This window comes from Mesoplodon densirostris, chromosome 7 (assembly GCF_025265405.1).
Source record: "Mesoplodon densirostris isolate mMesDen1 chromosome 7, mMesDen1 primary haplotype, whole genome shotgun sequence".
Taxonomy (NCBI): domain Eukaryota; kingdom Metazoa; phylum Chordata; class Mammalia; order Artiodactyla; family Ziphiidae; genus Mesoplodon; species Mesoplodon densirostris.
In genome coordinates this window covers 9,737,204-9,749,220 of record NC_082667.1, presented here as the reverse complement: position 1 = coordinate 9,749,220, position 12,017 = coordinate 9,737,204, and the positions used below count along the sequence as shown (strand labels likewise).

The 12,017-nt window shown below is 47.8% G+C and overlaps 1 protein-coding gene across 2 annotated transcripts; it reads right to left on the bottom strand.

Moving 5' to 3' along the window:
- Positions 1–75: 75 nt before the first annotated feature.
- ZBTB3 (zinc finger and BTB domain containing 3) lies at positions 76–5,009 on the bottom strand. 2 transcript variants are annotated; one of them, XM_060105323.1, is made up of 2 exons: positions 4,930–5,009; positions 76–4,589 (listed from the first exon to the last, which is right to left on the bottom strand). In XM_060105323.1, the coding sequence occupies exons 1-2, from the start codon at positions 4,969–4,971 to the stop codon at positions 2,982–2,984; spliced, it is 1,650 nt and encodes a 549-aa protein (XP_059961306.1). In that variant the 5' UTR covers positions 4,972–5,009; the 3' UTR covers positions 76–2,981. The 2 variants fall into 2 exon arrangements, with proteins under 2 accessions (XP_059961306.1, XP_059961307.1); XM_060105324.1 differs by lacking the exon at positions 4,930–5,009 and adding an exon at positions 4,724–4,734.
- Positions 5,010–12,017: the final 7,008 nt, after the last annotated feature.

Here is a 12,017-nt window from a genome sequence, read left to right as displayed (position 1 = left end):
AAAACAAAACAACCAACCAATCAACCATAAAAATAAATGTATTTTACAGTAAAAAAAAAAAAAAAAAGTATTAGTATATATTGAAGTAAACCATCTTTGGAAACACTGGCTTTGGAGAAAGTGAAATCCAATGTGAAGGGCTAAAATGGTGAGTCTTGTGAAGCTAAGAGCAAGTGAAGGCATACAATTATAAAATACCAATTAAGAAATGAAATCCTAAACTAGGAATAGGTCTCTAAAACTGGAGAGCAAAGGGTGGTTGTCTGAAAACTAAATCAGCTTGTAGCTCAAAAGCAAATAACTTCTCAGGGTTAAACTCTTAATAGCCTGGGACCTGGCCCATCCCACCATAAAAAGAGGCCGATTCTGGCTTAGTAGAAGGAATAATTATCCAACAATTAGGGTTGTCCAACAGTAGAATATGTTTCCTTTGGGAATAGTGAGTTCTCTTCCAACACTTGGCAAAAGGAGGACCCAGCGTTGGACTAGAGGTTCATGAGCTGGCCTATGGTTCGTTGAATCCATGGATGGGACTGTCAAGAGTAGTGGAAACCAGAGGAAGTTCTCTTGATCACACCTCTACAGACAGGCCTAAACTGTTCTTGGTGTCCAGCAGATAGGTAAAGTGAGGTAACTGTGACCGTAATTGTGTTGGCTGCTGCTTTAAACATCTTGCAAATTCTTGGCTGCCACCTCCAATGAAGAAAGCATTCCGTGCTGGGAACTAAAGGCAAATGCTTGCTCTTCAGGAGAATCTCACCAAGTAACACATCCTCTTTAGTTAAGTATTGCACTTGGCCGAGACAGTAACAAGGTTCCTGTGTTCCCCAGATGGTCCAGAGAAATTATATACATTATATATACATGTACACATATTTATTACGCCTTGCTTTTAGGAACTGATGTTCTGAGGCAACCGATTTCTTTGTTCCCCCCTCCTTTTTTAAAAAATTGATAGATAATTCACATACCATAAATTTCACTCTTTTCAAGGCAACTGATTCTTATAGGCATTTTGATGTGATACTCCAGGAAAAGGTGCTCCAGTCAGCTAAAATAGCTCTTACTGTATGTATGTATATCTTGCCTTGTTTCACCAAGGAGTTAAGGCAGTAATATATTTGCATAAATAAAATTAGCCATTTGAAAAATAAAAGATTATTCCAACACAAGGGAAATGAAAAGCGCAGAATTCAGTCTCAGCCATGGAAATGTTAAGCGTCAACTTTTGCTTCCTATCATACCCCAAGTAAGGAGCTTTCTTTGGCCAAATCTTTGATGCTCAGCTCTGTCTCCTTCCTATGACTCAAAAACGGCTTGCTAGTGCGAGTTCACAGGGCTGAATGTGACAAATACAAAAAGAGAGAGAAGAAATACAGAAAATTCACTCATATTTTCATCTTTTTCTAAATACCCCTTCCTGCTTTTTTTGCATTCAGTTCCTTATGTGCCAAAGAGAGAGAGTTTGTGGGGAGCCCTCTGGTCCATCCTACAAACACCACTCTTCACCACAGGCAGGGGCAGACCCTTCTCTTACATTCCTAGAATGCTTTTTCCCCCCATGCCACATCAACACCCCAAATTCCCATTTCTTTGCTATCTCTACCGTCAGTAATCACATGTGTGACCGTACCTGAGTAATTTGACCTGTCTAGGCTGTCATCACACCTTTTAAGTGAGGGAGTTAGACCAGATGAACTCTAAGATTGTCTCATCTAGAGTTTGTTGCTTTAGTTTTCCCAAGCGCCCATCATTTCCATTTCACAAGTCCTCAACCTGCCCCCACACGCCTACCACCGTGGAGCTTGGTGTTTTCTGCCTTCCAGTTTGTCATCTTCAGAGACCTCAATGCACATTTAAGACATGCAGGCAGGGCTTCCCTGGTGGCGCAGTGGTTGAGAGTCCGCCTGCCGATGCAGGGGACACGGGTTCGTGCCCCGGTCCGGGAGGATCCCACATGCGGAGCAGCTGGGCCCGTGAGCCATGGCCGCTGAGCCTGCGCGTCCGGAGCCTGTGCTCCGCAACGGGAGAGGCCACAACAGTGAGAGGCCCGCGTACCTCAAAAAAAAAAAAAAAAGACATGCAGGCAAAAATTTCAAGTCATCAATACGGTATCTGTTGTTGAAACAGTCAATCAAAGGTCTTTCTACATGGAAAGCAGAGGGAAAGGGGTAAGGCAACAAAACCAAACACTCAAAAGATCAAAAAAGAAAACAACTTCTAGTTCAAAGTTAACCATTTTCAACAGTGTTTTAAACCAGCATGGTATCTGAAGTCATAAGCCAGGGTTCAAATTCTGGCTTGCCCCTTAACTAGCTCTGTGACCCAGAACAAGTTAATGTTGATTGTTCAGTCTCAAGTTTCCTTGTCTGTGGGGAAAAAAGCGGGGAGAGGGATAATACCTCATAAAGTTGTTGAGGATTAAATGAGTATTTATGTATTTATGTCCCCAGTACAGCCCAGGACACAGGAGGAGCTCAACTACAACAATAAACCATAATTGTGTGAAATTCCCTAATTTGTACACTTTTCCTAAATAAAGTCTACACTGCCCTCTGCCTCTCTCACTTTTTTCTTCATAAACAACCTGACCCCCACCCCTACCCCAAGTACAGGTATCAGATTCCTAGGTCTGGAGGAGAGCTGTGAAAGAATCAGCAGGCGTGCAGGTTTGTGGAAGAAACCAGCCAAGACCAGTTCAGAGAGATACTTTTCACTGCTAGCTTTATGGGTCCAAATGCAGAGTGAGAAGCGATTACACCGCAGGAAAATTCCCAGTGCCCTTGGTGAGCAGTTGACTGAGATGCGATGCCCCATAAAGTCCTGCTATCTGGCTGGGAAAAGAAAAGGGTAGGAACCTACAGCCTGGGCAGAATCTTCATTCTGTCCCCAGCAGGGGAAATGAGATGCTTCCCACCTTCCGTGCTGCCCCCTAATGGTGGCAAGAGCAGGCCTAGCATCAGGGCGTGCTCTCACAGATGTTAGTTTTTGGGGCCAAGTACAAAATCTTTGGGTGGCCCTCCAGCACTGCTGTTCTGTCTGTCTGCTGTCGGGGAGCCAGGGATGGGCTGCACTCCCAGGAGGGGGCCAGCCTCTGGATCCGGTTTGCTGCGTTTGGCCAGGTCCTCATTGTGAGCCTTGCGGATGTGGCGGTACAGGTCCCCTGACTGCGTGTAGCTGCGCAGGCAGTAGCGGCACTCGTAGGGTCGCTCACGCGTGTGCACTGTGGCATGGCGCCGTAGTGTGTAAGAACATGAGAAGGTCTTCCCACATGTCTTGCAAGTGGGAACATCCTCAGTAAAAACCCCAAAGCTTCCTGGGGCTGCTTCATACTCAGGAGGCAGGTAGAGTGGCTCGTGCAGGGCGGGTGGAGCAGGCAGGGGTGAGGTCACCAGTCCTCGATGATACTGCCCTGGACCTGGCAGCAAATGGTAGGGTAGGTGAGGATCTGGCGGCAGGAAGTGGTCACTGGCCCCCACCTCCTCCAGTCCTGCTGCCCTTGGCTCTTCAAAGGCCTCTGGCTGGGGGGGCTGTTCACCATACACTGCTCCTCCAGGTGGGAACAGTCCCTCAGGACCCCGAGGCTGTTCCTCCGAGGCATCGGGCTCCTCATCGGAAATCACAATAGCTTCTACTTTCACCTGGACCAGCTCCGCTTCTGCTGGGGCTGGAGCCTGGGATGGAACTGGGGCTGGGACTGGGACTGCAGCCGAAGCTGGGGGATAGAAGCCTTGCAGTGGTCCTCCAGTTCCCCTTGGTTCCACCACCCTCAGATTCTCAGAAACCACATCAAGGGGAGCCAGTGGCTCCACTGAAACCATTGGGAGGCCCGAAGAGAAGTAGTTTGCAGGGGTGGTCTCCGTGGAGCTACTGGGGCTGGCAAGAGAGACATCAGCCACTGGTGGAGGAGGTGCCCGCAGATGCGGTGAGTCAACCTCCACGCCAGGTTGTGTAGTATCAGCCCCAGCCGGCATCGGTGGCTCATCTGGAGGACAGACGGTAGGTGAGGGAGCTGCTGAGCCTTTCCATTCCCCTTTGCCCCAGTGGCCTGATGTCTCTGCAGATGCCAACGAAGGTTGGGGGCCACGGGAAGTGCTGGACAAAAACTCCAAATTAGGGTGCTGTGAGTTGGTTTCTTCCTCCTTCTTGGTACTATCCGCCTCTGCCAGGGCCCGGGCTTGCAGCCGCCGCTTACACACCTTGACAATATCATTCATGTGCAAGTAGCTGGCAGCTGCCAGCACATCCTCCACAGGGGTATCCCCCCTCAGGACCAGCTGGCCAGCATACATGAAGTCCAGAAGCAGCCCAAAGGCTGGAGCTGTGACAATCTCGTTGTGGATACACACCAGATCCCTCTTGTCCAGTTCCCGCTCTTTGTAGAAAAGCTGGAAAAATGGGCTGCAGGAGGCCAGCACAGCCCGATGGGCCAAGAACTGGGTGCTACCCACCATCACCGTGCAGTCACAAAGGAAACCCTGGGACCGCTGCTCTCGGAGGCTCTGCAGCAGCTGCTGGCTGTGTTCTGGGAACTCCATAGCACCCCACGAAGGGAAAGGGACCCTAGGAAGGTCGCCACCAGTGGCTCCCTGGGAAAAGAGGACAGGGGGTTAAGGCAGGTGACCCTCCCATAAACCTTAACGTCACCTCTGAGCTATTACTTGCCACCCCAAAGCCTCTGGCAGCACCGTCCTGACCCCAAGACGCTCGCTTAAATTATTACCCTTCTTTCTCCCAGGTCACACCCAGTGGTCTACTTTTAGCCCCGCCCCTTCGGCCTAACCTTAGAAGCAGGCCCCGCCCCGTCGACAAAGCCCCTCCCCGGAAGTCCCGCCTCCTAAGCAGCCTCCGCTTCCTCGATGCCCACCCGGTAGCTTCCAGCACCTCCTCCAACTAGAAGTCTCGCTCCCAGGCCTTTGCGGGCGATACCTCTACGCCCCACTCCGGGAACTCCCTGAGCCTCTCTCGCATTCCAGGGGCTAAGAAGTCCGAGGGTGGGAACTAGCAGAGAAAGCTGATCTCTTCACTCACCACCGATCAGCCGCCGGGCGAGCTCCGCCCCTTCCCACCTTCTCAGTTATCATTGGCTCAAATTTGCCATCCCTCGTCACGGATTGGTTCACTCTCCACTAACGATCCCCCCAGCTCGGGGCGGCGTCTCCAAGTGGGTGCTGGTGGCCATCACTCAGGCAAGTAGGCGCCCGATTGGTTAGCGCTCCTGTCCTAAACTTTTCCTTTTCTAACCGCCTTCTTTGCCTCAGAGCCCTCTGGATTGGCTGAGCTTTTCCAGCTACCTGAGGCAGTGGGAGTGCGACGTCCTCCAGGCGGGCCGCGAGGCCCGCTACGGCGCAGAGTGTTGTGTCTTAACGGACAGCACGTCACCCTCGCTGCTGGGTGACCGGGAAAATGAGAACCTACAAGCTGGTGTGGTACCCAGGAGGCCCGAGTCTTAGACGCGGCTCTGCTGTAACCGTGGGCGATAGCTGCACCTCTCTGAACTGCGGTTGTTTCTTGTAGGTCCCTTACTCTCAAAAACTCCAAGATGCCCTGATGCCTCACTCCCTCCAGTCTGATGGTTCTGGGCTCCTGGCTCAGCAGTGGTGGTGTCAGAGAACTAGCAGCTGCGCGAATGCCGTCGTAGCGTCCCTAGCCTAAACTCTATAGCCAACTTACAATAAAGAGATGAGTGTCCTTCTCTGTCTGGAGCGTAGTGGGCAGTAGCTGGTAGGAAAGGAGGGAGTGGGCCAAGGCCCTAAAATGTCCCTGGGTGGAAGAATAAAGAGTGTGATTACTTCTGAAGAGATCTTCCAGAGTTCCTAGACAGCAGCTAGTTGTCTAGCGACAACTACTGAGCCCGCGTGCTGCAACTCCTGAGGCCGGCATGCGTAGAGCCCGTGCTCTGCAACAAGAGAAGCCACTGCAATGAGAAGCCCGTGCACCGCAACGAAGACCCAGTGCAGCCAAAAATAATTAATTAATTTTAAAAATAATTAATTAATTTAAAAAAACCCGACATAAGTAACATTTTCATTTTCTAGGAAAAATAACTCTATTTTCCCAAGTCAAAAAAATATGTAGTGAAAATAGTGGCATTGTTTTACATTTTTCCAAATTTCTTTAATGTCTGGCTTAATATAAGACAGATGGATTCTCACATCTGTTTCTGTTTTCAAACTATTATGAGATATTGTTTTGATTATATGAAAATTAAAATCTGACCTCACACAAATGAGTGGGCATGGAATTTCATTGGCCATGGTGAAGAGTTTGTATTCTATTCTGAGTATAATCGGGAGCCATTGGTGGGTTTTAAGCAGGGGAGTGTTCTGATATGATTCTTGCTTTTAAAAGCTTATCCTGCCTAGTCTGGAGAAAGGAGCATAGGGGATCAAAGTGGGAGCAGGGAGAGAGCTGTGGAAATTGTTCTGCAAGTGATGATGGTGGCTAGACAAGGGTAGTGATGGTGGAGCTGGGGAGAAGTGCTGGGTCAACAGAATCTGCTAAAATCAGGATAGGAGATGAGAGTCAAGAGCAAAAAGGAGTCAAGGATGGCTAAAATCTTTGCATGAGCAATGGTGTGGCTGACAGCCATTTTCTGAGATGGGGACAATGGGATAGGAAAATGGAGAGTTCTGCTTGGACGCTTTAGGTAGAGCTTCCCCTCAGCCAGTTAGACTTGTGAGCTTGAAGATCAGGGGAAACACTGCGGCTGGAGATACACATTGGGAGTGTCATCAGCATATGGATGGTATTTAAAGCCAGGGGACTGGAGGGAAAACCCTTGTAGGAGAGAGGGCTGTGGAGCTGCTAAGCAGTGAGGAGCATAGGCTGTTCAGGAAGCTTAAGCGATCATGTTTCTATAGGTTCAGAAGTGATCAGAATGAAGATGAACCTGAGACTGGGCACAAAGACTGTGCTTGACACACTCTGGGGTTGCCAAACATACTGGACCCAGGTTTTAAGAATTATAGTTATTGGACTTTCCTGGTGGCGCAGTGGTTGGGAGTCCAGGAAGACCCCACATGCCGCGGAGCGGCTGGGCCCGTGAGCCATGGCCACTGGGCCTGCGCGTCCGGAGCCTGTGCTCCACAACGGGAGAGGCCACAACAGTGAGAGGCCCGCGTACCGCAAAAAAAAAAAAAAAAAAAATTATAGTTATTTTGGGAATTCCCTGGCAGTCCAGTGGTTAGGACTCCACGCTTCCACTACAGGGGACACAGGTTCCATCCCTGGTCGGGGAGCTAAGATCCTATATGCCATGTGGCGCAGCCAAAAAAAAAAAAAGATTACATTTATTTTAACCTCTGTATAAATCCCTTTGGTCAACACAGGCTAGTGGCCACCGCGGCTTAATAAGCCTAGTGTGTGCTAGATTTCAGCCTCTCTCACACCCAGGCGCACCATTAAGCAGGGCACAACTTGTTGGTTTTGCTTCTCAAAACTGGAATATATAGGGCTTCCCTGGTGGCGCAGTGGTTGAGAATCTGCCTGCCAATGCAGGGGACACAGGTTTGAGCCCTGGTCTGGGAAGATTCCACATGCCGCGGAGCAACTGGGTCCGTGAGCCACAATTACTGAGCCTGCGCGTCTGGAGCCTGTGCTCCGCAACAAGAGAGGCTGCGATAGTGAGAGGCCCGCGCACCACAATGAAGAGTGGCCCCCGCTTGCCACAACTAGAGAAAGCCCTCGCACAGAAACGAAGACCCAACACAGCCATAAAAAAAAAAAAAAAAAAAAAAAAGTGTCTTCAATTTAGACAAGTCTTCTCATTAAAAAAAAAAAAAAAAAAAAAAAAAAAAAAAAACTGGAATATACATACCCCGACCCTGGGGTACACAGAGCTACAGGATGCCAGGAAACATCTTTCTAGAGCACCGTTCAGTCAGATTTTTTGATAAAAGTTTCTATCTGGGGAATAGGCATATTAAACTGGCATAGATAGACTATATGGCACATGAAAAAAAAGTATGTAAATTTTAAAGCTAAAACAGAAGAAATTTCATACTTATTGCCGTAACTTTCCCCCAAGGAAAAAGGTTGAAAAGCTTTCTTCTATGCGTTTTTGTATTAGTAGAAATTAGAAAAATACCTACCATATATTTAGTAGTTGTTAACTGCTAGCAATGTGCTAAACATATGATCTCTAATTCCATTATAGCCTTTCTTATCCCCATTAGACAGAAGAAGAGACTGAGGTTCTTGTGAGACTTGGTTAAGTAACTTGGCCAAGGTCACAAAGCTAATAAAAGGCAGAGCTGAAATTGAATCTAGGTCTATCTATCTTCAAAGTCACACCCTTAACCACTTTGTAGATTTGTCTTCCTGGAGTGTCCCCCAGGTGGTCCTCAGGGTTGTTGCACCCATGGCCAGAGGATTCAGACTCAGCTGGGGGCAGGATTATCCTAGCTGTTGGATGAACTGGTGGCACAGAAGCAGGAACCTAGAACCAGCGTGAGGGGCAGCTAGGATGGGTGATCCTTGCTCAGAGGTTGCCCTCCAGGGGCTGGACCTGCTGCTTGTGTATAAATCTTTGGGAGACAGGTGACAGACATCATCACAAGGGCTCCTCTCTACTACTCTGTAGGTTGGTAAGACCTATCCTTGCAGCAGATTGTGTTCTCCAAGGTGGCCTTAACAAGATCTTCCCTCCCACATGCTCCTTTTACAATATGACATTGATGCTCCTTCCATCCGGTAAGGTCTCTCACCTTGAGTCCGGGAGAGATTATGACCCTCAGAGAGATGTGATGCTGTGTGACTTCTGAGGCTAAGTCATAAAAAGGGATAGAGCTTCCACCTGGTCCTCTTGGGATGCTTTCTCTTAGAACCCAGCGACAGTGCTGTGAGGAACCCAGGCCACACGAAGAGGGCACCTGTAAGTGTTTCAGCCATAGCCACAACCAGGCTTCCAGCTAACAGCCAGCTTCAGTTTGCCAGCCATGTGATTGAGCCAGCTCCAAAGTGGATCCTCCAGGGCTTCCCTGGTGGTGCAGTGGTTGAGAGTCCGCCTGCCGATGCAGGGGACACGGGTTCGTGCCCCAGTCCGGGAAGATCCCACATGCCGCGGAGTGGCTGGGCCTGTGTGCCATGGCCGCTGAGCCTGCACATCCGGAGCCTGTGCTCCGCAACGGGAGAGGCTGCAACAGTGAGAGGCCCGCGTACCGCAAAAAATAAAAAAAATTTAAAAAAAGAAGTGGACCCTCCAGTGCCCAGCTGAGCTGCCCAGCTGACATTGCCTGGAGCAGGAGCACACCTTCCCCACTGAGTCTTTTGCTCCAACTGTAGATTATGAGATAAATAAATTTCTGTGGTTTTAAGCCACAAAGTTTTGGGGTGGATTATTGTGCAACAAAAGTTAAATAAAACAATCCTTCAGTAGACTTTCTTTGTACTCCGAATCTCAATACAGCTCATTGTTTTCCATTGCTATTTTCTTTCTGTTCTAGCTTGTCTCTGATTCTGAAGCTTTGGAGGCAAAGAGATCAGGGCTTGGGGAGGATTTATCAGGGCCAAACCATGCCTGGGGAGCTTGAAGAGATCATAATAGATTCAATATGAGAATGAGGTTCAGTCAACTCATATTTGTTAAACTCCATTATTTGCTAGAGATTCAATCACTGATGCAAATAGATCCCAAGCACCTGTTGTGTGCCAGGGGCTCTTCTAGGCATCAGGGATCTAGAGGAACACAACACACAGGAATCCCTGCCCTTCTTGAGGGGAAACAGGCAATATGCACATACATGAATTAATAAGATGATGCTAAATAGGGCTAAGTTCTATGAAGAAAATAAAACAAAGCAATACAATAGGAGAGTGATTGGGGTGTGGCTACTTGAGTCAGGGTAGTCATGGAAGGCCTCTTGGAAGTGGTGATATTGAGCTTATAACTGAAAAATGAGAAGGAGCTCCCCCATCCCCATCAGGTGAAAATCACAGCCAATAGCATTGTAGGCGTAGGAAATAGCAAGTGCATTGGTCTCAAGGTGGGAGAGGAGGCCAATGTGGCTGGAGTGGAGAAAGCAAGAGGAGGAGAGGCAGAAAATAGAGTTGGTTGAATCTGGCCCCTGCCTGGTTGGTCAGAGTGATGGTTTTATTCTAGTGCCCTGGGAAGCCATCGGGCCCTAAGTAGGGGATTGACATGATTTGACGTGAGTTTTGAAAAGATCACTCTTGGCAAATAAGTACATGAAAAGATGTTCAACATCCTTAGTCATTAGGGGAATGAAAATTAAAACCACAATGAGATACTATCACACTTATTAGAGTAGCAAACAAATAAATATACCCTGCCGACAATACCAAGTGCTGGTGAGGATATCAGAGCAATTGGAACTCTTATACCTACATAGACAATTATATAACATTTACACCACACAGACACAGTAGGTGTAAATAACCTCAAGAGCATTGATAATAGTAAACTATGTTAAATAGGAAGTGATGAGTTGTAAGTATTTATTGCTAATGATTCTGACTCTAATTACAATGTGTGGTTTTTTTCCCCCACACTTCCAAGCAATTCTCAAACACCAGCTGAGTGTCCTACGGTTCAACTCAATTCTGACACCATCCACACGGAGTTAGCATCAGATTCCACAGGTTAAGGGCTCAGTCCTACAAGACTGCCCTCCACTTCAGATGGCAATAGTAAGTCCCGGTTGTCATCTGTCCATCTGACTGGCTATAGATTGAAGGTTCCAAAGACCACTCCCCGCCCACCTCCTTGGGTTCAATTAATTTGCTAGAGTGGCTCACAGAACTCAAAGAAACATTTCACTTGCTAGATTACCACTTTATTATAAAAGACCCTAACTCAGGAAGAGCCACATAGAAAAGATGCCTAGGGTGTGGGATGGGGAAAGGGCGTGGAGTTTCCGTGCTCTCTCTGAGCTCACCACTCTCCCCAGTTCTCCAGGTCTTCACCAACGCCAAGCTCTCTGAACCCCATCCTTTTGGGTTTTTATGGAGATTTTCACTACAAAGGCAGGGTTGATTAATTCATTAGCCAGGTCAGGGAGTTGAGACTGAAAGTTCCAACCCACCCGTCACTTGGTTGTTTCCCCTGGTTTAGGTGCTTTCCAAAAGTCACCTCGTTAACATAAACTCGGGTGTGGTTGAAAGGGGTTTGTTATGAATATCAAGACACATTCATCATCTTATCACTTAGACAATTCCAAGGGTTTATGAGCTCTGTGACAGAAACGGGGGGGGGGGAAGACCAAATATATATACATATTTACTGTAAATCACAGTATCACACTTTTGTTTTTTTCTAACTTTTTATTATGAACAATTTCAAACACACAAAAGTAGTGGGAAAAGTGTAAGAAACCACCGTTATCCATCATCTGGCTTCAACGATTATCAATATATTGCCAAACTTGTTTCATCTACACCTCTGCCTTTGTTTTTTAGTATAATTCATTTAATTGTAAGTTGACAATTAAATTATTGTTAACATTTAAAAAATATCTAGTTATTTATTTTGGCTGTGCTGGGTCTTAGTTGCGGCATGCAGGATTTTTATTTGCAGCACGCAGACTTAGTTGAGGCATGCGGGATCTAGTTCCCCTACCAGGGATCGAACCTGGACCCCCAGCATTGGGAACGTGGAGTCTTACCCACTGGGCCACCAGGGGAGTCCCAAGACAATTAACTTTTTAATAATGGTTGTGTTTACCCACTGGCTTGCAAAATTCCTGAAATATTAACAACTGGCTTTTGTAGGGGGCTCCAGCACACCACTGTCAGCAGGTAAGGTTGCTTTTGCGGGGAGGCTGGCTTCGAATAGAGGAAAAGAGGGAGTCGGGGCTGTTGAGGCCCTGCCCTCCGTCCCACCATCTGCTTCCTTATGTGGTTGCAGGTGCAGGGGATCCCCAAGGAGTCTGAGCAGCTGACTGGTGACCTCAATCATTCTAGGAAATGGGCAGCGTCAATGGAAACTGGTGTGTGACAGCTCTAAGAAAGCATGAGGTCTCTGTTCTTGCAGGAGGGAAGGTCAGGCTTTCTTACAA

Coding starts and splice junctions, on each gene's coding strand:
- ZBTB3 (XM_060105323.1), bottom strand. CDS start 4,971: ATGCGAGAGAGGCTCAGGGAGTTCCCGGAGTGGGGCGTAGAG. Junction 4,590..4,929: donor TCCCGGAGTGGGGCGTAGAG/GTATCGCCCGCA, acceptor CTCTTTTCCCAG/GGAGCCACTGGTGGCGACCT.